We start from the raw sequence: 24,877 nt of genomic DNA on the forward strand, positions 1-24,877 counted from the left end.
TACACAGAAAACCCTAAATTTAGACAACAAGAGAAAATAGCATAAGGAGGCAAATTTAACATCTTGGGAATCACTGAGACTTGGTGGAATGAAACTTATGACCTGACCATGACCCTGAATGGATATACTTTATTTAAGACAAACAGGATAAGTAAAATGGGAATGTGGGGAGGGAGAAGCATTGTATATTAGGAAGGTAGAATCATGTGAGGAAATCCAGGAACTGGAGGGGAGAAGTATGATGGAGAATATTTGGGTGAAAGTCAAAGAAAGAAGACACAGAAGCTAGGAGAAAGAGGAAATAAACCAGGCAAGTTTGAGAAACAGATCACAAGCCTGTCACAAAAGTATGATATATAAGCAATGGGGAATTTCAATTATTCAGACATAATAATTATAAAAGCCAGCTTACACAGTGCTTTAAGGTTTGTGCTGCACTTTACAGATATTATCTCACTGGGAGGTACGTGCTATCATTACCCCCATATTACAAATGAGTGAACGGGTCAACAGAGGTTAAATGACTTGTTCAGGGTCACACAGCTAGTGAAATCTTAAGGCTGGATTTGAACTGAAGTCTTCTTGATAAAGCTTGTCCAGCACTTTATCCACTGTGATGCCAAGCTCCAGACATCTGCTGAAACTCAGTTTCTGCCAAAAAAAAAAAAGTTAACAACTTTCTGACTTGCCTTAGATATAAAGTCATCCTTCAAACAGTAAGAGGAACCACCAAAGGGAAATTCTATTCTGAATCTAATTCTTTCTTATTAACAGAGAGAAACTGGTTGCTGGGGTGGGAATGATGGGAACCCTGAGGGTAGATGACCATTCCATTCTCAAGTTTGATAAGAGGAGTAAACATCTGGACATAGTCTGACATGAATGAGAGCTTTAGGGAAAATAGACTTCACAAGTATCAGAGGAAAGACAGACAGGAAACCAATAAAATAAAATGCTTTAGCTTGTAAAGCCAAAGGGAGCCCAGGAGGGATGAGAGATACTCAAGAATTAAATTCTGAAGACATGAAACAATTTCAATGAGGAAGAAAAATAGGATTTGTCCAAAGAGGTCAATGTGGATATACTTGTTAACTCAGGGTTTTTTTGGGGTTACATTTTAAATTCTGAACTGTCTCCCTCCTCCCTCCCTAACCCACACTAGAGAAGGCCACCATCAACTTAGATTTTAAAAAGAGATGGGGGTAGGCAGAGCCAAGATGGCCGTGTAGAAGCAGGAAAACTCTGTGAGCTCCCCCATAACCACCTCAAATACCTATAAAATATGACTCTAAACAAATTTTAGAGTTACAGAATCCACAAAGTGACAGAAAGAAACAAATCTCCTGCAGAAGGCAGCCCCGCAGGCAGACAGGAAGGCTTCATTGCAGTGCACTGGGAGCTGAGCCCAGCCCTGTGTGAGCCTGAGGTTTTAGCCACAGGGTGGCCCTGACCAGCGGCCCAGCAGCAGTGGCAGTTTCCAGAATTATCAACTCAATAAATGCCAAGAAAAAGTGAGAGGTCAGTGTAGAATGTTATTGGAACTAGGGGGGATGTAGGAGTGGGGCTGGCCCCTACCCCCAGAGCTGGAAGTGGTGGAGGCCCTGCAACTGCCTCCATGTGGCTACTTCAGAGCTCCTGACCTGTAGATCATAGGGGGGCCAAGCGAATATTCAGAGGGTAATTGCTTTTGATGTAACCTGTCTGAATCTGTATGGTGGTCCTGAGGTGTGTGACCAGTGAGCCAGAGTTTGTGGGGGCTGGAGAGACAGCGCCCTCCGAATAGCTCCAGTAGCTGCGAAAACCCCAGCAATTTGGGACAAAGCTCTCCCCTCTGAAAAGCAGAGTTCTACTGTGGCAAAGATCTCAAAAGTCAAGTAATTGAGTGGCAACATGAGCAAGCAAAGGAAGGAGAGCAAGCAAAGCAAGCACAACAATCTGACTTTAGATTCCTTTTTTGGGGACAAAAAGGATCAAAGCATGGAGCAGGGGGAAGACAGTGAAGTCAGAACTCCTGCACCAAAAGCTTCCAAGAAAAATATGAATTGGTTACAGGCCATGGAAGAGCTCAAGACGGATTTTGAAAATCAAGTAAGAGAAGTAGAGGAAAAATTGGGAAGAGAAATGAGACTCATGCAAGAAAATCATGAAAAGCGAGTCAACAACCTGACTGAAGAAAATAACACCTTAAAAAATAGATTAACTCAAATGGCAAAAGAAGCCTAAAAAGCCAATGAGGAGAAAAATGCCTTAAAAAGCTGAATTTTCCATGATAGAAAAAGAATTTAAAAGCTCACTGAAGAGAATAATTCCTTCAGAATTAGATTGGAGCAAATGGAAGCTAATGACTTTATGAGAAATCAAGATACTATTAAGCAGATCCAAACAAATGAAAAAATAGAAGGCAATGGGAAATATCTCACTGGTAAAACCACTGACCTGGAAAATAGATCCAGGAGAGATAATTTAAAAATTATTGGACTACCTGAAAGCCATGATAAAAAAAACAATCCAGAAATCATCCTTCAAGAAATTCTCAAGGAAAACTGCCCTGATGTTTTAGAACCAGAGGGCAAAATAGAGGTTGAAAGAATCCACAGATCACCTCCTGAAAAAGATTCCAAAAAGAAAACTCCTAGGAATATTATAGCCAGGTTCCAGAATTCCCAGATCAAAGAGAAAATATTACAAGCAGCCAAGAAGAAACAATTTGAGTATTGTGGAAATACAATCAGGATAACACAAGATCTAGCAGCTTCTACATTAAGGGATCAAAGGGCTTGGAATATGATATTCCAGAGGTCAAAGGAGCTAGGACTAAAACCAAGAATCACCTACCCAGAAAAACTGAGTATAATGCTTCAGGGGAAAATATGGTTATTCAATGAAATAGAAGATTTTCAAGCATTCCTTTTTTTTTTTTGGCTTTTTGGAGGGGCAATTGGGGTTAAGTGATTTGCCCAAGGTCACACGGCTAGTAAGTGTTGTGTTTGAGGCCAGATTTGAACTCAGGTCCTCCTGATTCCAGGGTTGGCACTCTATGTACTGTGCCACCTAGCCGCCCCCTCAAGCATTCTTGATGAAAAAACCAGAGCTGAACAGAAAATTTGACTTTCAAATATAAGAAGCAAGAGAAGCATGAGAAAGTAAACAGGAAAAAGAAATCATAAGAAACTTATTAAAGTTGAACTATTTACATTCCTACATGGAAAAACTATAACTGTAACTCATAAGACTGTTCTCAGTATGAGGATAGTTAAAGGGAATATATATGTATACATATATATGTATGTATAGGAGGGTTTATGTGTATATAAATATGTGAGTGTGGGCATATGTATATGCATGTATACATAGATAGGGCACAGGATGAGTTGAATATGAAGGGATGATACCTAAAAAAATAAAATTAAGAGGTGAGAGGGAATTTATTGGGAGAAGGAGAAAGGGAGAGACAGATCAGGGTAAATTATCTCATATAAAAGAGGCAAGAAAGAACTGTTACAATGGAGGGGAAGAGCAGGAAAGTGAAAGGGAATGGGACAAGCTAATTCTCATTGAATTTGGCTTAAGGAGTACATACACACTCAATTAGGTATCTTACCCTACAGGAAAAAAGGGTAGGGGATAAGAGGGGGGATGATAGAAGGGAGGGCAGATTGGGGGAGAGGGTAGTTAGAAGCAAACATTTTTGAAAAGGCACAGGGTCAAAGGAAAAAATAGAATAAGGGAGGGGGTAGGATAGGATGGAGGGAAATATAGTCAGTTTTTCACAATATATCCAGCATGGAAATGTTTTGCGTAACTACACATGCACAACCCATATTGAATTGCTTAAATTCCCTGTGGGAGTGGGTGAGGAGGGAAGAAGGGTAAAAATCTGGAACTCAAAAGTTTTAAAAATAAATGTTTAAAAATTTGTTTTTTACATGCAACTGTGAAATAAGATATACAGGTACTGGGGTATAGTAACCCATCTTGCCCTACTAGAAAGTTAGGGGGGGTAATAGGGGAGGATATAAGAGGGAACAGATTGGGGGAAGGGGTATTCAGTAGGCTTGCTATTTTGGGGTGGGGTAAGGGAAAGAAGGGGAAAAAAATTGTAACTCAAAATCTTGTGGAAATGAATGCTGAAAACCAAAAATAAATAAACTTATTTAAAAAAAGAGATGTACGAAAGATAGAATACCAGCCAGGTAATAGAAAATGAATGAGTATGAAATTCTGTAAAAACAATATCTAGAAATGCAAAAGGCTGCTGAAGGAAGTTGTGGAAAACAAAAAGGTATGGGTTTTTTTTTAAGCTACATACAGAGAGAAAAAGGAGGCCAGTTGATCAGAATGAAAACAGAACAGCTTAAATGCTCATTTGTTTCTGTTTTTTAGTATAAAGGACAGTAACCTTTACATTGGAAATCACAGAACAAAATTTGACTCCCAGGGAGCTGATACCCAAGGTAAGGAGATGTTTAAAGGGGCACCAGTATCTGCCTTTGGTGAATTCAATCTACCAGGCCCAGATAAAAGATCCTTAGATCCTGAAAGACCTGGCAGCTGTGAGGGCTGAGCCACTTTCAGTGACTGAAAACAGGAGAGGTGTTACAAGATGGGAGAAGGGAAAATCTTATCCCAGTTAAAAAAAAAAAAAAAGGAACAGAAGGAAAGTCTTCCAAACTGTACAACAGTGAACTTGCTCTAGAAGAGATTATTAAAGAACTAGCTGGCAAATATCTAGAGAGGGAAGTGGTGATTACAAAGAGCCAGCTGGCTTCAGTCAGAACAGGTCCTGCCTGACTAACCTCACTGACTTTTCTGACAGAATTACTAAGCAAATAAGATAAGGAGAATGTTGTAGATACAGTTTATCTAGATTTTAGAAGAGTATATGACACAGTATTCTTTTAAAAAAAAAAGCTTTTATTGATTCATTTTTTTATATCACTATCTTCCTTCAGTATCCTTTCCTTCCCCTCTCAGTGAACCATCCTATAACAAATACTATTTTTTTAAAGACAAAAGAAAAAACAAACAAAATCAGTATAATTGACCAATACTCTGGAAAAAAATCTTAAGATATATACAATGTAGACCCTTGTGGAACATGCACCTCTTCTTGTGACCTATATACTTGTTCTTTATAATTTTGCAACATTCATTTTTTATTTTTTTTTGGTGGCTGTTCTGTTTACATCTTTATCGTCATTATAGTATGTTCTGTCCTTGGTTCCGCTTATGTCACTCTGCATCAATTCATGGAGATCTTTCCATGCTTCTCTGTATTTGTCGCATGCCATCATTACTTAGAGTATAGTAATATGGCCCTTCCCTAAACAAGGGGCATCTACTTTGATTCCAACTCTTTGCTATCACAAAAAGTGCTACTCTCAATATTTTGGTGTATGTGAGAACTTTGTCCCTATTAATGGTCTCCTTAAGGCAAAAACCCAGTAACAGAATCTCTGGGTCAAAGAGTATGGATATTTTAGTCATTATATTTGCATAATTCCAAAGTGCTTTCCAAAACTGTTGCACTGATTCACTTCACAAAGAATTCACTAGTGAGCCTATGTTCTCACAAACTTTACAACATTAATTATTCCCACCTTTTGTCATCTTTGGAAATTTGCAGGGTGTAAAATGAAATCTCAGGATTGTTTTGATTTACATTTCTCTTATTAGTGATTTGGAAATTTTTTTAATGTGGATTTTAATATTTTGCAATTTTTTTTGAGAACTGTTTGCTTATATCCTTTTACCACTTATCTATTGAGGAATGGGTTTTTGTATACACATATACACATACACACACAGTTTGTATCTTGGGTAGCAAACTCTTATCAGAGAAATTTGATATAAAGATTGTTTTTTGTATTTGATCACTTCCCTTCTTATCCAGAGCACATTAATTTTGTTTGTGCAGAGGCTTTTCAGTTTCATGATCAGTTATAATTTTATCTCTTGTAATTGCCTTTATCCTTGGTTTAATTAAGAATATATCTCCTAGCCATAGTTGTGAGGATATAATCTGCTTTTCTTCTAGTCATCTTAAAGATTAAGGTGACAGAACTACAATATTCTTGTGGAGAAGATGGAGGGATGGACTAGATAATAATGCAACTGGATTTGGAACTTATTCAACAAGTATTCTCAAGAAATAGATGTATTTCAATGCCAAGGTGACAGGAAGTGTCCAGTGGAATATTCCAGGAGATCATCTGCATTTAGAACTGTTATCAATTACTTGGGCATTTGGGAGGAAAAAGGTACCTATTTGGAGGCATGATGGAGAAATCCAGAGAGTCAGGAGCAGAGCTGGGAGAACAGTGAGGAAGGCCAGCAGGGATCCCTCTCCAAAAGGACCCTGACAGGCTCAAGCATTAGGCTAAATCTGTTAAGATGAAATTCAATGCTTGCAGTTGGATACCCGCCCCCCAAAACAATGAACTTGACAAATGAGACAGAGGAGGTATGATTAGAGGGCAGTTTGTCTGAAAAAGATCTGGTGGTTTTAGTGGACTCTAAGCTCAATGAGTCAGCAGAATAATGTAGTAGTCAAAAAAGCTCGTTTGATCTCAGGCTTCACAGATAGGAATACAGCTTCCAGGAATAAGGCAGGTTATAGTCCCATTCTACTCTGCTTTCATCAGACTTGTTTAAAAAAAGACTGATTGATAAACTGGAGAGCTTCTATCTGCATGAGGGCATACAGAATGGTGACAGGCCTGTCATATGAAGGCTGACCAAAAGAAATGGGCATATTTAGCTCGGAAAAAGAGAAGACTCCAGGGGACATGCTGGAAAAAGAGAAGACTCCAGGGGACATGCTAGCTCAAGAACTGTCAGATAGAGGGCTTAGACTTATTCTCTCTGGCCCCAGAGGGCAGAGAAAGAACAAAGGTTGGAAGCTGGAAAGAGACAATTTAAATGTGATGTCAGAGAAAACTTCTAACAAACAGAGTGATCCGAAGTGGAACAGGTGGACTCAAGAAGTGATATATCTCCCCTCCCTGGATGGCAGGATTACCATTTATGGGGTGTGTTGTAACAAGGGCTCCTTTTGTTTTGGGACTGGGCTAGATGGTCACTTAAGTTTCTCCCAACTGTCAAATTCTGTGATCCCAAGATCACAGCACTGTCAAGGTAGAAACCAAGCTCATGTATGTTCAAGCCCTTCAGGTCACACATTCAGAAGCCCAAACAGAGTTTTCCTGAATCTATTGTAGTCAGTGTCTCAGATGAGAGCCTGTGTAAGAGGAAGTGGCTGCAGAGGAGGAAGTAGGAGCCTAGTAATATGTTTGCTGACAATGGATGTCATCCCCACCGTTTCCTCCCACTGAGTAATGGCTCAGGATTATCTTCCAAACAGATGTTTTGGAACAGCTATATCCCCACTTTCAAAATATTCTGGATGATGACATTTTAAACCAATAACAAGCATCCACATCCCCAACCTTTTACTTTCAAAGCTAAGATACTTTCCACTCCTATAAGATCATAGATCAAGAGTATGAAGGGCCTTAGAGGCCATTTAGGGCAAATCCCTTAGAATGTACCTCACAACACCAACTTCTCCCCCCTACCATTTTACACACAAAGAAACTAAGGCCCGAGAGGCTAACTGATTTGCCAGAATTGACACAAGTAGTAAGTAATCAAAGATGGATCTGAACCCAGGTTGTCTGCCACCATAATAAATGCCTTTTCCAATATACCACAATGCTTCAAAAGTTGTAGCAAAGGCTCAAGGCAGGGCTGACATGTCCCAAAGGCCTCAGAAAACTTGTCTGGTGCTAGAGTACCCTCCCAGCTCCCACTCTATCCTCCCCCCACCCTCATCCTACATGGCACAAAGTGGTCAAGTCAGCCATGTGGTGCTCTGATCCCAGACACAAGGGCCTTTGTGTGACTAATGTATTGAGCTCTTTTCTTCTAGGACCTTGTCCCTTGTGAAACCATTTGGCTTGAAAACTGACTATTCCTAATTTAGGGCTGCACCCAGAGCAGATCAACGCATACCTCAGACAGCTCCCTCCTCTCAGATCCCTTAATCTGGATAGAGCACAAGGGTTAGAGTCAGGAAGACCCGAGTTCAAATATGGACCTCAGTCACTTAACTAGCTGCATGACAGTGGGTCAGTCACATCACCTCTGTCAGGTTCAGTTTCCTCATCTGTAAAATGGGGATATTTATAATATCTATTTCCTAGAGTTGTTGTGAGGACCAAATGAAATACTATTTATAAAATGTTTTACACAGTGCCTGCTATATAATAGGTACCTTCCCTTCTTTCTTTCTGTGGGACTCTGGGTGTGTCACCTCCCTTCTCTGGGCCCCAGTTTCCTCATCTGTGAAGTGAGAGTGGGTGGAACTGGATCCAGTAATCTCTAAGGTCTAAATTATATGAGTTTAGGGTCCTCTATTCATAAGTCATTCCTGGTTCTCAGAACTTCACATATTACAATACTATTAAAAAAAAAAAGTCAAACCAAAGGTAGCAGAACTGCAGAAGGGATCAGAAAGGAACACAGAGCAATTGGTCAGAATTTTGTATGTTTTTGTTGGTGTTTATTAAGGTCATAATCTAATATTCCTTCCTCTTCACCCCTATTAACTGTCACTTGTTACTTGTGTGACTGTGGATGAACCACTTAACTTCTCTATTCTTCAGTGTCTTTATCCATAAAATGGGCCAGTGCCCACAAAGGAGACCCATCTCCTTCCTAGCTGTGACTGGCTTCAGTAAGTAAGAAAATAGCACTGAATAAGTTTTAAAGTACCACATAGATGGTAGGTGTTATGGTCAAGATTTTTTCTTACAGAAAGAAATGCAAAAAATGTACTCTGAAAAGATTAACTAAGAAAAGACTCCAGTTAATTCTGGGAGTACTCTAGGTCAGGGTGAATTAGATAGATTTCTGTGATGGAAATATTCCTATTTACCTGTTTGTATCTTAGAAAGATGAAAGGGATTTCCTTTGGACACCCATAACCTGCCTTTCAAGAATAATTAATAATAATATTAGCCAGCATCTATATAGTGCTTTAAGGTTTTGTTGAAGAAAAAATATAAAAACTATACTCTTAAGTTTTAGGCATGTATCTGAAAGGAACAACTTTCATTAATTTAACATTATTCTAAATTCAAGCATTTCTAGCTTAGAGGGCTGTCATAGTGCTGCAACCCCGCCTCCCTCAACCCCACCAAGACAATCTGAGGAATCCTGAACAAGGAAATGTCACAAGGTAGTAAAACATAGTTTTGAGTTAACATTGTTTCAGCAAATAGAAGAGTCACATAGCAACTCTTCAATTCTTTCTCTGACCACTCATCTCAAGTGTCACTTGATGAAATCAAAGAAGGACACACTGTGATGAATATCTTAATTATTTCTAAACAGAAGACCACTGCCCTTTGGTAGGTCATAGTCCCAAATCCAGTTTCCATCTTTGATATATTTTCCTTAGGAACAGCTTTTTGTTTCTGATCTTACACATTATTTTCCTAAAGGGAAAAGTCTAGAAAAAGTTTTAGGATAGAGAAATACTTCTTTGTATTTTAAGTGGATCTTAAAGGGAGATTTCTGATATCCTTCTACAATTTGCAAAGCACTTTACATATATTGTCTCATTTTATTCAAACAACAACACTGGGACATAATAATAATGATAATAGCTGATACTTATAATAAACATTTACTATGTACCAGGCATAGTGCTAAGCAATTTACAATTCTCATCTCATCTGATCCTTGAAACAACCCTAGGAGGCAGGTTTTGCTGTTATTCCCATTTTTCCGATAAGGAAACAGGCAGGCAGAGGTTAAGTGACTTGTCCAGGGTCACATGGCTAGTAAGTGTCTGAGGACTAAGTGGAATTGAGGTCTTCCTGACTCCAAGTTCAGCATTCAATCAACTATGCTACCTAACCATCAGGAAGCTTTGATAATTGGTTGGGATTTCAGAACCAAGAACTATGATTAATTCCAAGTGGAGGGTAGAATTCTAAAACTGGAGTTTTCTAGCAATTAATCAAGAAGTATTTAAGTGCTTATCATGTTCCAGTAACTGTGCAAAGTAACCTGTATCTCTAGTCTAGGACCATGATTTATAGAGGCAGGTATGAGGAAGTAATTGAGGAGAATACTTTAGGAAGTTTAGGACATTTGGTCTTAGAGAAATCTTATTTATTAGTTCTTCTAATGACCATATGCCAGTGTACTTTTTCTAAATTTGTAGATTCTTTTCCCTCTTATAACTCAACTCTAGAAAGTGCACTTAAAATCTGGAGTAGAGGTAGTAGTAAAGAAGGAAGAGGGAAAAGGGGCCTGCCTAAGGACACCAAGATCAAGGAGACAGGGAGAGTTCAGCTGCAACAATAGCTCAACTTGGGGAAACAAAGACAGGTGGGGAAGAGGCAGGATGGTAGGTGCAGGTGGTCAGGCTAATGTCTTGGGTTGGGGTTTAGAAAACTGAAAATCTTATCAGAATCAAAGGATCAGACATAAACTGGAAGGGACTAGGAGATTATCTAAATTTGTCTCCTCCCCTAACAGGTAAGGAAACCAAGGCATGGAGAAGTTTAAGTGACTTGCCCGAGGTTACAATGACTGGCACAGCCAGGATCCACACCTAAGTCTGGTGACCCCAGATATGGCACTTTTCTCACCATACCATGCTAGGTCAGCTCAGAAAAAGAGAAGGTATTGTTCTAAGAAGCTAATATTTGACTAGGCCTAAACCTTGATAAGGTGAGATTTATAATCTTAGTTTCAGACACCAATTCATTTATTTTCTCTTGAAGAGGAGACACTAAATCCGTTGGGGTTCCTCCTTCATCAAGGACATGGTAGAGAAAACAGTTTGAAAGAAAAAAGGGACTGATAAATCAACCTGGACTTCCACCTTTCCCAGATACACCAGTTAAAAGATACCACACCCACTGCTATGGCATTCTAAAGATACTCAGTTTTGTAAGGTATGTAAATATAGTGAGGTCACACCCTAAACCAGTCAGGTTTTCCTTCTGTCCTCATTAGCAACTTCCACAGACTAAACTGTCAAACCTTTTAAAGTCAGTCAACAAACATTTATTAAGCACCTAGTATGGGCCAGGCACCATACTAAGCACTGGGGACACAAAAAGAGACAAAAGAACAGTCCCTGTCTTCAAGGAGTTCACAGTCTAAAGAGAGAGACAACTAGCAAAGAAATAAACAGAAAGACTATATACACACAGGATAAATAGGAAATAATAATAAAAGGAGAGAAAGCACTGGGAGAGAGACATGGTTAGACCTGTGCTTCAGGAGTAGGAAGACTTGAAACAGACAGACCAAACAGCAGGCTACTTCAATAGCCTGGGGGATGAGTGCCTGCACTAGGCAAAGGTCAAATAGACAGGACTTGGCATCAGCTTGGATATGGGGTGTGAGAGACAGTGAGGAATCCAGGATGACTCCTAGGATGTGAACCTGAGGTATTGAGAAGACAGTGTGCCCTCTACAGTAATAGAGAAGGTGGGGAGAGTTGGGGGAGGATTTAGGGCAAAAGATGTCTGAAAAGCAGTAGGAGATGAAAAATTGAAGATCAGCAGAGAGATTAGGGAGATATCTGGTAGATCTGAAATTTTGTGGAGAGATGATAATTAAATCCAAGAGAGATGATAAGATCACCAAGTGAAATAGTACAGAGGGAGACCTGAAGAGGACCCAGGATAAAACCCCGTGGGACATCCTTGGCTAGTGGGTGTGACCTGGATGAAGATCTAACAAAGGGGACTGAGACTTCATTCAGTTTTCTGGAAAGGCCCCACTTTAACAATTAGGAAGTTATACGAAGTTGTCAATCTTCTTTTATGGGTGATTTTGTAAGTGAAGTCAAGAAACATTTATTAAGCATCTAAAATGTGCCAAGCACTACATTAAGTGCCAGGGATACAAACAAAGAAAGGCAAAAACAGCTTCTGTCCTCAAAGAGAACACATGATCTAATGGGGAAAACAACATGCAAATAAGATACAAATAGATCTACTGGAGCTTTAGCAAGAGGAAAGGCTTCTTGAAGAAGGCAGGATTTTGGTTGAGATTTGAAGGATGCCAGGGAAGTCAGGAGACAGAGGAGAGGGAGAGAGAGAAAGGGAGGGGGAATTTCAGGCATGGCGGACAATGAGTGAAAATGCACAGAATGCATGGAGGGTCTTGTTTGAGGAACAACATGGGGACTCAAGTCACTAGAACAAAGAGTACTTTTTCAGAAATAAGGTTTAAGAAGGCTGGAGACATCAAAATGAAGGGATTTTAAAACCAAATGGGATATGATCCTGGAGGAGATGGGGAAGCCCTAGAATTTATTGAATAAGAGAGGTTACACAGTCAGACTTGTGCTTTAGGAAGATAGCTTGAATAGCTGAATGGAGAATGGAAGGAGATTTGAGGCAGGAAGCCCAAGCAGAAGGCTATTGCCGGTAGGCATGAAGTAATGAGGACCTGGACCACAGTGGTGGCAGTGTCAGGCAAGAAAGGGGAATGTGGGAGAGATGTTGCCAAGACAGAATTGACAGGACTTGGCAAGAGACTGGATATAGGGATAGTGTAAGTGAGTAAGAAGCTGAAGCTAATACCTAAGTTGGAGCTAGAGTGTCTAGGAAGGATGGTGGTACCACAGGAAAAAGAAAGTGCAGAAGAGGGCAGGGTTTTGTGGGGAAAGATAACGAATTCAGTTTTGGACATGGTAAGTTTATGAGACGGCCAGTTAGAGATACACGTCCAAAAAGGCAGCTTGGAGATATTAAGACTGTAGGTCAAGAGAAAGGATAGGGCTGGATAAATAGATCTGTAAATCATCTGCTTAAAGATAATTCTCTATAAACATTTTTAGGGTCTTAAGTCAAAGACTAAGGGGCAGCTAGGTAGAGTGCCAAGCCTGGAGGCAGGACAGGAAAACACTTTCCTGAGTTCAAATCTGGCTTCAGACACTTAGTAGTTGTGTGACCCTGTACAACTCACTTAACCCTGTTTGCCTCAGTTTCCTAATCTGTAAAAATGAGCTAGAGAAGGAAATGGCAAATCACTCCAGTATCTAGAAAACCCCAAATGTTCACAAGGAGCTGGATACAACTGAAATGCCTGAACAACAAAAGTCGAAGATACCAGGAAATTGTATAAAAGGTAGTAGGGCTGAAAAATCAACTGCAAAAATCAAAATCGGCTAGTATCCAGTGGGAATAAGTTGTTTTTTTTTTTTTTGGCCTAGACTAGCAGCTACCCAAAATCAGCCTTAAATGATACCACTTTTGTAACTAATCCCTCTAAACAACATGACACACCCAAGGTCTATAGTGAAATGAGCCCTAGCCTATCAAAGTAAATACAGCTAATGTGGAATTATGGTACAAAATTATGGCTAAAATTTTCTTATCTTTTAAACCAGAGATTCCATTCACTGCTAAGTGTATACCCAACTAGGTCGATGATAAAAAAATTTGAGGCTTCCTGACTCAAATACAACAAATTATTTTTTTGGGTGCACTTTTTGCAGTAGCAAAAATACTAGGGACAAAGTAGATCCCCAGCAACTTGAGAATGGCTATACAAATAGTTCATGGATGTAATGGAATATTACTATGCTTTAAGAAACAGTGAAATGTGATGAACACAGAGAAAGAAGCATGTTAAGATTTACATGAACTGATGAAAAGTGAAGAATCAAGAAAACAATCCACAATGACTGTAATAAAGCAATCAAAACTAGATTCTGTGCAGAATTTTAACCATTAAGTTTGGCCCCAAAGAAGCATGAGATGATATCCCTCTCCAATTTTCTTGCATAAATAGGGATTCAGGAGTGTGGGATATTCTATATGTCAGACTTTTTTTTTTTTTAACACAACGATTTCTTTGCTACTTTTTTCAAACTTTGTTACAATGGATTGTTGTCTGAGAGGGTGGGGGAGAAAAATACAGTGGGAAAAATAGGTGATGAGAAAAAAAAAAGTTAGTGGGGTGGCCAGGTGGCTGTAATGGGAATGCAAATTTGGAAGATCTTCCCTGCCCCTAGGCTAAAATGCACCTGAAGCCTGGGGTGGGGGAAGGCTTGTTTTTCAGTAGATACTTCTTGATTGGCCAGTGACTCAATAAGGTTGTTACATTCTCTGAGCCAGGAGAAGGCTATATAAGCCCAGATGTGTAGCTTTGTTTTGGGACTCACTTTGAAAAGTGTTCTGTGATTTGATCTGAATTCTGGGAAGCCGTTGTTGAGAGTCCCCAGGCTTTGAAAAACCCAGATGTTGACTGGGTATGGATGTAATGGCTGGACAGTTTGGAAAGCTGTCCACTTGATCTGTTTCTGTCTTGATAACTCTGTCTGTGTATTTTGAAGTTCGGGGTGCTGACCTTTTTCCCCTGAACAAGGTAAACGATATATGTCTGACTGATTAAAGTAAGCTTGTTAACCCATTTTGAGTTGCTTTCCTTTAACAAAGCAGATCCAAGAACCTGTGGTGGCGGCAAACCCTGAGGACGCTTGGGGTGCTTGCTGCTACAGTGGCACAGTGAGTAAGAGCGCTGGCCTGGGCGTCAGGAGACCTGGGATCGGTTCCGGCCTCAGATACTTGGCACCCACACAAAAAATAACTAACTGGCTGTGTAACCTTGAGCAAGTTACTTAACGCCAATTGCTTTAAAATAAAAAAAAGGTATTAATAAATTTTTTCTTTAAAGTTAAAATTGTTAGGTTTAATCCCTTCTGAATTTCTGAAAAGCAGTGGCAAAATTGAAACTATTATAGAAATGTAGAAAGAATCTCAGATACTGACTAAATTCAAGTTTGTATTTAATGACAGACCTTTGGTTTTATTCTAAACTTGGGCCCCTCCTCACACTCTAAGAAAGAACTTCAGTTATTAACCATGTGATATTTGGCCCTCTTTCTGCTAGCCTGGTAACCATTTCTGCTAACCATTCTGAAGCCTGGACACTTAAAAATTTTATTGAGACAGAGGACAAATCTCCTGAAGGGGCACACTGGTGGGATTTTCCTTCCCACAGTGTGTGAAGGGCTCCTTAAGGAGGTGACACCCAAAGAGTGGTCAGTAACTTACCTCAGAAAGGCTCTTATATATATTATTATATATCAGGGGAATATATGGCTGGGGGAAGGATTGGTTTCTTCAAGGTACTTACAATTCTTTCATACACTCTGCCCCCTAATAAATTGTCCCCACAAAGACAGAAAAGCAAGCAGTTCCTGAGGCTTCTTTTGGAATTCCCTAACACACACCTGTCCACTGAGGCCTGATCTAAAAAAGCCAGGATCAGCAGGTGAATTACTCAGATTTAACAATGTTTCTCTGGGAAGGGAATAGAAAGCTACTCTTGACCTATCCTGGGCACCAGGGATCTGGCATCAGATCTTATGTCTTGCCTTTTGCTTCTCAAGAGCTTTCCACTAGGATCCTGCTAACCCAGGGCTCAACGTCCCAAATGCAAGTTCCTTCCCTATTTCTCAAGGGCAGGCTTCCATAGGACTGGAGTATAAATGTCAGCTACACCCCCCCTACCCCCAGACTACTGAGCACAAGGTAAAAAAGTAAGCTCTGCAAGGCTTAGAGTTATGCATTTAGAGCTCTCCCCAACTGTATTCCCACCTACCTCTCTAGACTTATTTCAGGCTTCACCTCTAATAGGTAGCCTCTGTGGGTTCTCCCGTTAGCACCTGCCTTCCTTACCTACTTTATCATGCTACTGGAATCCAAGCTCCTTTCCTTGCATAAGTACTTATAAATGTTTGTGGAATTTAATTTCTGTTGACTGCCAAAGTATGTTTTCCACACCCTTGCCAGCATAGCTGGGCTTGGATGAAAAGTTCTACTTGGATTAGTATCTTATCCTATGGTATATTTCATTCCAATTTTCATGCTCACTCCTTGATCCTACCACCTGACCTGCTTCCCCAAAAGCCCTCCCCCCTCCTTCTAACTTCCCTATTACTTTCTCTTTTTTCTTTTTGGAGGGGGGAAGGCAGGACAATTGGGGTTAAGTGACTTGCCCAAGGTCACATGGCTAGTGTTAAGTGTCTGAGGCTGGATTTGAACTCAGGTCCTCCTGACTCCAGGGTGTCACTGTGCCACCTAGCTGCCCCTTCCCTATTACTTTCAAGGGCCCCACTGGTCTTCCTAGTGTTTAAAACCCATATGTCACCCTCAACTCCTCACTCTTTTCCACTCCCCAATCTGCTGCCAAAGCTTACTGATTTTAGCTTCCTAACATCTCTTTTATGTTCCCCTTTTCTTCTTTAACAATGCCACTACCCTAGTCCCCCTCCCCCACCCCAATCACCTCACAACCTGGAGGACTGCAATAACCTGATCAATGCAAGTCTCTCTTCCAATCAGCTGTCAAAGACCAAGGCACCCTTTACTCAGTAAACTCGGGCTTCCTATAATCTGCAGGATGAAATAGAAAGTCCTCTGGCATTCAAAGGGCTTCGTGACCTGTCCTTCCCCATGCCCTTCTATCTTTTTAAACCACACTTGCTGATGTACTCTTCCATCCAGTGACACATCCCTGAAGAACATGTTCTTCAGAAAAAATATTCCATCTCTTGACTCTTGGCATATTCACTGTCTCTAGTGCCTGCCATGCTCTTCCTCTTCATCTCTGCTTTCTGAAAGTCAGCTAAAATCCTTCTCCTACAGGAAGCCTCTCCTGATTCTAGTGCCTTTCTCTGTTGATTATTTCTAATTTATCCAGCTTGTTTATAGCTGTCTACATATGGTCTCCCTTGTCCAACTGTGAGCTCCTTGAGGGCAGGGACTGCCCTTTGCCTTCCTTAGCATCCCCATATCTTAGCAGAGAGTAGTAAATAGGTGTCTACTGATTGACTATAGCTTTAATAGCCATTAGACACACAAGTGCCTGCCTTAAAGCTAGGAAGGCTTTAATTCAAATCCTACCTCTGACAGACTGGCCAAGTGACCCTGGGCAAGTCACTTAACTCTCAGTGCTCTAGGCACTCAACTAAGACTCAAAGTAGCAGAGAAGGTGGTAGAGGTCTGCAGAGAGAGTTTCCTCATGAGGGAGTGTCCAGCTGGAATCTGTAACCACACCTATTCCTAACCTTTCTACCCAATCTTTCTAGGCAAACAGGGGAGTGGCAGGGACTACTTTAATGGCTGTAGATAATCCTATTTCAGTAGGCCCAGAAACTATGGAAGGCCACTCAGATCCAATTCAACAAGCACTGATTAAGTGCCAATACAAGATTTGATGCTTACATTTTACTTTAATTTAAAAAGTTCATTAATAGTTAACAATATTGTTTTAAGTGTTTTTTAAACCTTAACACAGATTACTTTTTGTGATTTTCCTGGTTTGTGAGGTAAGCACTCTAAATATTATCATTCCTATTTTAGAGAGAAATTGTGGGTAAGAAAGGTTAAATAAGTGATCTATACCTGAACCTGGGCCATTTTTTACTTGAGTTCAGGTGTCTTTCCACTGTCCCCGGCAACACTTCTATAAGCAAAAGCCCACAGCCACAGTGGAAATGTACACCAAAAGCAGCAGAATCAACTGAGAAGAGAAAGCTACCAACTTCATTTCTAACCAGTCAATAAACTCATCAACCACTCTTAAATGACTTGACAATCTTGCAAAAAATCACCAGCGAAAGTTACTGGTCCAAGAGGTCTGACTTCCTTGAGAAGCGAGGGCCTCAACTGCCTTAGTCAGGCTGACAGCCCCCGAGCATATTGTTCAAGCCAGGGTGAGATCTAACCCATAGTCCCACATCCCAGTGGCCCACAGTGGTTAACCCAAAAGAGCCCTACAAAAATCCACTATGCCTGGAGGACAGGTTTTTTGAACAGCAGCAGCTTTTTGGAAAGAGGGAGTGTGGCCAAATAAGTGATCATAGCTGGAAGTAAGTTACTCATCCAAAGCTGTCCAGGGGAATCCGTTCCTGCACTGGTAACTGGCAAACCACAGCTCTTCTAATGTCCAAGTTTTAGCTAGAATGAGGTAGATACTGAGCAGGAATCTTGACCCCAGGTAAGCATCATCGACAATCATTAACAGTAACAAAAAAAACAAGGAGGAGAATGCTACAGGAAGAAGCACAGCTTTTTAAAAATTATCGTCTGACATTTACTTAACCCTAAGGCTTGAAGAACACCCATGCAGAATTCACCCATGATCTCCTGTGAACCTTACTGCATCCCTGGGCAGTATTTAGGAGAGGTGCAATTATCCCCACTCTGCAGATGAGGAAACTGAAGCTCACAGAGGTCAGGTCTTTAATCTCCTGTGCAAATGTGATAATGTCATTATAAAAATCCTAAAGATTGTGGGCAATACCCTATAAATACCTCTTAATAAAGGTTTCATTTGCTAAAACTTTCACACTAAATAGGCTTAATTATAGTAGTGCTTTTCAGAACCACTATAAATGAAGGGTTAGTAGATGTTTCCATTTTTAAACCCCTTGAATTGTCTGTAATTTTTTGTCACTTTAATTGAAAGTTGTGCTAATACTAGGCAACTCAATACACAGCCCGGATGCAAATTACTTTCAAAGTATGATTCTATTTGATAAACTGCCAACTCAACCCATCTTTAAAAAAAAAAGTCCATATTGCTATATACAAATTTTCACTGTCATCTACAAGAACCACACTTTGTTAGGGAACTAAATCTACATTTACTAAGAAGTGACACTGACAGTCCTTGATCAAATAAATTTTGAATGTGGACCTGAAGCTATTATACAATCTAATTTTAGAATCCCAAGGGATCCAACCTTGAGAAGGCTGGCATTAGTGTATCAGAAGCAGGAATCCTTCCTTATCTGCTGGGTCCCCAAGTCAATCTGGGGACTTCACAACCACTCCCCCCACTTGAAGTCACAAATAGTGAGCACAAAGTAGCAGCAAAAAAGCCAGCAAACTTCAAGTACCTTAAAAAGTCTCTTCTGATCAAACATTACCTTGACATGAAAAATCTGACGCTCACAAGAGTCAAATCTTCATAAAGTTGGGGAAGGTGTACTGACATAAAGGTAGAGGCATTTATTTTACTGAATAAACCCTAGGCACTCAAATTAGCTCTAAATCTGTGATGCTAAATTAAATTTTTTTTACTAGCATTTCATTACTAACAAAAAATTTTATGCACATTTTCTTATACCAAGCTAGCAGAAAAGTAAGATAAACTTCAACTTTTAACTAAAGAGCAAAAAGTCAGCTCCATTTCCAGCTAATTTTTTTTTAAAATTACAACCACAGGGGCAGCTAGGTGGTGCAGTGAATAGAGTACCAGCCCTGGAGTCAGGAGAACCTGAGTTCAAATCCGACCTCAGACACTTAACACTTACTAGCCCTGTGACCTTGGGCAAGTCACTTAGCCCTAACTGCCCTGCCTTCTCCCCTCCAAAAAGCAAAATATATTACAACCATAGTATTAAAGGGTCAAAGCAAAGGTGGACAAAGCAGCTGCATACATCCTGAGGACCCTAAAGTTATGGGCACATGTGAGGCACACACAGTATTTTTTCTTAAAGTATAGGTCTTTTCTTAAAGTTATAGGTCTGACCATGGCACTCCCCTACTCAAACTGGATCCAAGAGAAACTCTTCTGTTTGACATTTAAAGAGCTCACCTAGAGCCCCTTTTATTCCTCCCTTTCAAAAAAGCCTTAGTTCAGTTAGGCTTTCTTATAATTCCTTGCACTTTATTTCCTAAGAATGCAGTCCCTCATCTCTGCCTCTGTAAATCCCTCTTTTCCTTCAAAATTCAGTCTAAGCACCTAATTTCTAAGTGAAGTTGGAAGCATCTTCTGATACCCCCAGCTACTAAGGCCACTCCCCAATCACCTGACATTTGCAGATATCAGTGAGTCCAAGGGCCAATCTTCCCAGAGAAAATGCAAGCTTCACAGGAACAGGGGCTGTAGTTTGTTTCTTGGTATCCATAGGACCTACCACAAAGCAGGTGCTTACTAAATGCTTGATGAGTTGCCAATCTGCAAGATTATGTGGAACCCACAGTGCACACCCACCAACCATATACAAATAACTAGAAAAAAGAAGTGAAAGAAAAGGTCGGTCTAGAAGAGGTCAATTGAGCAGAAGCTTTTCATTGACAATTGAAAATTTATTTAATAAAGCCAGTTGTGCTTGGGAGAGTCCACAGTTGCAAAATCAATTCAATTTCAATCGATCAAATCACTCAACAAGTAGCAACAAGTTACAATTTTGAACACTGGCCTTGGGCCTTCAATAGGGTATGTGTGCTGAAGTTCATGCATTCGTGTGTGTGTGTGTGTGTGCGCGCGCGCGCGAGCTCTCTCACCCATGAGGGAGAGGGGCAGAGGGAGAGGGAGAGAACTGACACACATACAGAGCTGTGTTAGATTTACAAGAGATTTCACATACTGTGACAGGAGAACAGGCAGGTTTAATGACTTGCTTAAAGTAACCTAGTTCCTTAGCAGCAGAGTTAAGAGGAAACCTAGGCCTCCATACTCAGTGTCTCAGACAAAGCACAAGCACTTTGAAAAAATAAACATTTCATCCCCATCTGTGGATAAACAAATAATATATGCTGAGTGCATTAGAAAGGTACAAACAAAATATTATATGACACTCAAAACGTGTGGGGGGTATCCTGGAAGACATATGACCTGGATAGGTGAGAATTCCAAGGGGGGTGGGCAGAAAGGGTATTCTGGGTGCAGGGAAAGATGTAGAACCTGGAAATCAAATGAGACTGAGTCTGGTTTGGTTTAGCTGTACTGGGTGGGGAAAAGACATTGGAGTCCAGGGACCTGAGTTCAAATCCCCCAATCTTGTGTGACATTGATCAAGTGATTTGGCATTTTTGAGCTTTAGTTTCTTGACCTATACAAGGGAGCTAGACTAGATGATCTCCAAGGTTCCTTCCAGGTTAGTTCCTATGATGATTACAAGGAGAGTAAGTAGTATGACTAAGGTTGAAAAGGTCAAAAAAATATAATGAAGACCTTAAATGTCTGGCTAAGGAATGTGAACTCTACCCAGTAGATGACAGGGAACCAGTGGAGGCTACTGGGCAGAGGTTATGACGTATGCATAATGAAGAGAAGTTTGACATACCATGTAAATAATTGATTGGAAAAGAAAGACAGAATAGGCATGAAGACTTATTGGGAGGCTATAATAAAAGTCAGAACTAGGCAGGTAATATTGAATTGAAATATGGGTAGCTAGGTGACACAGTAGAGATAAAGCACTGGGCCTGAAATCGGCAAGACTCATCTTAGGTTCAAATTGGGTCTCAGAAATTTACCTAGCTGTGTGACTCTGGGCAAGTCACTTAATCCATTTTGCCTCAGTTTCCTGATCTAAAATAAACTGGAGAAAGAAATGGCAAACATTGGCTTCAGCACCTTTGCCAAGAAAACCCCAAATGGGGTCATGAAGAGTGAGACCTGAAGGAACAACAAATGAATGAAAGCTTGTATCTAGGTGATAACTTTGGAAATAGATAATACTGATGAGGTAATGTTTTATAGGACTTTATTTATTAATTTATTTATTATATGCAGATGACCAAAATGGACAGCTTAGCCATTTTGCTTTAATAATGAAGAAATAAAGTTCAAACTGTGGTGTAATTAATGCATTCACTTCAACTAAGGCAGAGCTCTTAAGGGAGGCGGGACTGAGTGATAGGAAGTGAACACAGACTGGGTTTGGAAGGAGGGGAAAGAACCTCTTTTATCAGCACCACATACCACCCCTCCCATCTAGTGAAGGAATTTGAAAACCACCCAAGTCAGTCCATTCATAGTCACCCTCCTGTCACCACCTCAAAAACATACCATCAGTTAAATGGGATAATGTCTCTAGGGCAGGACCAAAAGAAATTCAGGAAGAAAAACTACCACCTGTATGCAACTGTGTCTGATTGTACAGGATTTTTTTAAGACTAACTGGCTTAGTTAATTCTTTAAAAACTCTCAATATTATTTGTCTGCAGTGTGAATTGTGAATTTTTAAAATTTCAACTATTTTCAAATCTGAGTCAGTTTTATTGTTTAGCTTTCTAGGGAGGAAAGACAGTACGGCTAAATGATGCTTTTTTAATGATCAAGAAGCAGCACAGTAAAATGAAAAGCAGCCTAAGATAACTGGGTTCAGATCCTGCTTTGTTTATTAGCTGTCTGTCAATGGCCTAGTCACTTAACTTTTTGGGTCTATTTTCTTATCTTTAAAATGAATATAGTGTCTGTAACATATACTTCAAAGGCAGCTAGGTAGTTCAGTGAGTTCTGGGCCTGGAGTGGGGAGGACCAGAGTTCAAATCCAGTCTTGTATGACCCTAGGCAAGTCACATAACCTCTGCCTTTATCCATTGGAGAAGGAAATGACAAACCATTCCAGCATCTTTTGCAAGAAAACTATAAGGACAACACTGATGCGATATGGTCACTGAAGAGTGGGATGCTACTGAACAACAACAGTATATATTCCACAGGCTGCTTTGAGGATCAAATGAAATGACAGATAAAGCAACTACTGTTATTACTAATACAAAGAACTCCCAATATTTTGCCAAACGTCTAACTGTAGGCTTATAATCAGAAAAAACAAACAAAAAAACCCCTAACACTTTGAGTAAATGAATTATTTTCGGCAAGGACTGTCTGAAAGTATTCTGCATCAAAGATCTAAAAGTACAATATCAACTATCTAACTTGGGTTTCTAGTTTGCTGGCACAGATGCTTTTTCTGTAAACTTAGACATGTAGATAGTGGGTCTCCAGGAAGATGTTGGCCACACTGAGAGCCTATGCCTCACTAAGTACAGATGGAGGAGAGGACACATATAACCACAGTCAGGTTGCCCTCCCAGAATAGGGAAGTTAAACATGACTCAAGAGCCCTTTTCGAAGTAAAGAAGAATATGTGCTCGAACTTCTCCTTGACAAGGGAAAGGAGGGACTGGCGGGGGAGGGGAGCACCACTCTACTACCGTAGGCTCCACTACACTGAAAGTCCACTTTGAAACTAGGCCCTGACCCACTCGGCTTATCATCTCCTGAAGTTTTCCTGCAAAGAAGGGGTGGGGGGAGACCCTGTGCTCTTCACCATCTCTGGGCAGATGAGGGGGTTGAGATGGTTCTGAACCTGGAGTTATCACATCTATAAAACATATGCTTTAAGAGACAACCCAACGCCCCATTATGAATCCCTGGATCCAGTCTCTCAACACTGTCCTTCCCTCCACAGCTCAAATGTCCAGAGCCAAGATAACCGGAGCTGCAGTTAACTCTAATCAAGCCCAACTGTCTGCAGAGAAAAAAAAGAAACCTAGAGCACCGGCCAAACCTAGTGGGATAATGGCAACAAAGGCACCAGGCTGGTGCTTTTTTTCCCCCCAGGAGCTTCAGCTGGTCGGGCGACCTCCCCGCCCCCAAGACAAACACACCCTGATAATGCCAGGGGAGCCAACAGTGACCTTGGCATGTCACTTAACCGCCCTGGGCCTCGGTTTCCTCATTTGTAAAGTGAAGTGATTGATCTAGCTGCCCTCCAGCTGTACATCTACGAAAATCCGCTCCTTTCCCCCTCCAGGCCGGCACCATGCAGGCCGGGGCCGGACAGACTGTCAGACGCCTGCCGGACACCTGCCGGTCACCCAAGCGGGCACACGGGGTCTTCCCTGGGGTGAGGAGAAGGGAGGGCGACGCTCGCCGCTGTGGATCTCCTCCGGTTCAGGGGACGGAGACCGCATGGGGTCCGAGTGACCCCCGGATGATTCCCCCCCCGGGCGAGGGGGCCTAGGTCAGGGCCCATCCCCCGGTCCCCTTTATGCCGTCCACGCGCGCCCGCCAGCGGCGCTCCTCCACCCGCGGCACGGCCCGAGGCTTACGCAAGCGGCGCAGCCAGGCGCGTCCAGGGCCCATTCCTCAAGCCGCTTGCGCCCGAGCAGAGCGAGCAGGGCCCGCGGGGAGGGGGAGCGCCCATCTTCCGCCGCCGGCGCACCCTGCCCAAGACTCACCGGCCGACGAAGTTCTCGAGCACCGAGCTTTTGCCGGCGCTCTGGCCGCCCACCACGGCGATCTGCGGCAGGTCCAGGTGGCAGCTCTGCCCGATGGAGCTGAACGCGTCCTGCAGCTTGTTGACCAGCGGGATCAGCTCCTCCATCCCCCGGTTCCCCATGGTGGCGGCGGCGGCGACTCCCCCCTCGCGGCCCGCGAGACCTCCCCAGCCTCCCAACGACCCAGCCCCGCGCGCCGGCGGTTGCTCCCCCGGGACTCAGCCCAACTCCCGACTCCAAACTTCGTCTCACAGTCGCCGCCTCATCCGGTTCTCAGGCGACACCCGACCCAGGCGACCTCCCGCCCCATACGCAACCGGGACCGGCCCTCCCAAGCTGATGCTTCGCCCCAAACCCTTCAGACCACTGCCAACTGGTCCTTAGCCCTGTCACTCTCGGTCAAAAGCCAATAGAGTAGAGGTACGGGCTTACTGATGATGGTTATGGGCGAAAATGTCCTAACCCCCTTTTCTTTTCTCGAGAATTCATTGGATAAACGAACTGTCACTATTCCCCAGACCCAATAGGTTGAGGAACCTGGTTGTCAAAGCCGGGGGCGGTGTTTTGGGAAACTGCATGCTAGTTCCGCCTATTTTAAGACATCTTCGCAATTCTCATTGACGAGACTACCTGTCTGTCGGATCAGCAAGCCAGTGATGTTAGTGGACTCCACCCACCAAATCAAATGTGATTGGAAGATAAACGTTAATACGTCACAGTAGCCCGATTCCTTTAGTTATTCCATTGGCCAAAAATGTTGTCATTCTTATTAGTTAACTAGAGCAAGCCATGGGGCGGGTTTA

At 41.7% G+C, this 24,877-nt stretch overlaps 1 protein-coding gene across 9 annotated transcripts in view; it reads right to left on the reverse strand.

Annotated features, from left to right (window-relative positions):
* Window positions 1-24,390, reverse strand: part of DNM2 (dynamin 2) — an 82,219-nt gene extending 57,829 nt beyond the window's left edge. For 3 of the 9 annotated variants that reach the window (XM_069083064.1, XM_069083063.1, XM_069083059.1), the window contains exon 1: window positions 24,036-24,388. In XM_069083064.1, coding sequence (XP_068939165.1) covers window positions 24,036-24,196 — 161 coding nt within the window. In that variant the 5' untranslated portion in view covers window positions 24,197-24,388. Of the gene's footprint in view, window positions 1-24,035 lie in introns of all 9 variants that reach the window. The other 6 variants (XM_069083065.1, XM_069083060.1, XM_069083062.1 and 3 more) reach the window with 3 other exon arrangements.
* Window positions 24,391-24,877: the final 487 nt, after the last annotated feature.

Source organism: Petaurus breviceps, unplaced genomic scaffold (assembly GCF_028583685.1).
Source record: "Petaurus breviceps papuanus isolate PSGF00001 unplaced genomic scaffold, PetGlider_PUasm1.0 172, whole genome shotgun sequence".
In the NCBI taxonomy this organism is placed as follows: Eukaryota; Metazoa; Chordata; class Mammalia; order Diprotodontia; family Petauridae; genus Petaurus; species Petaurus breviceps.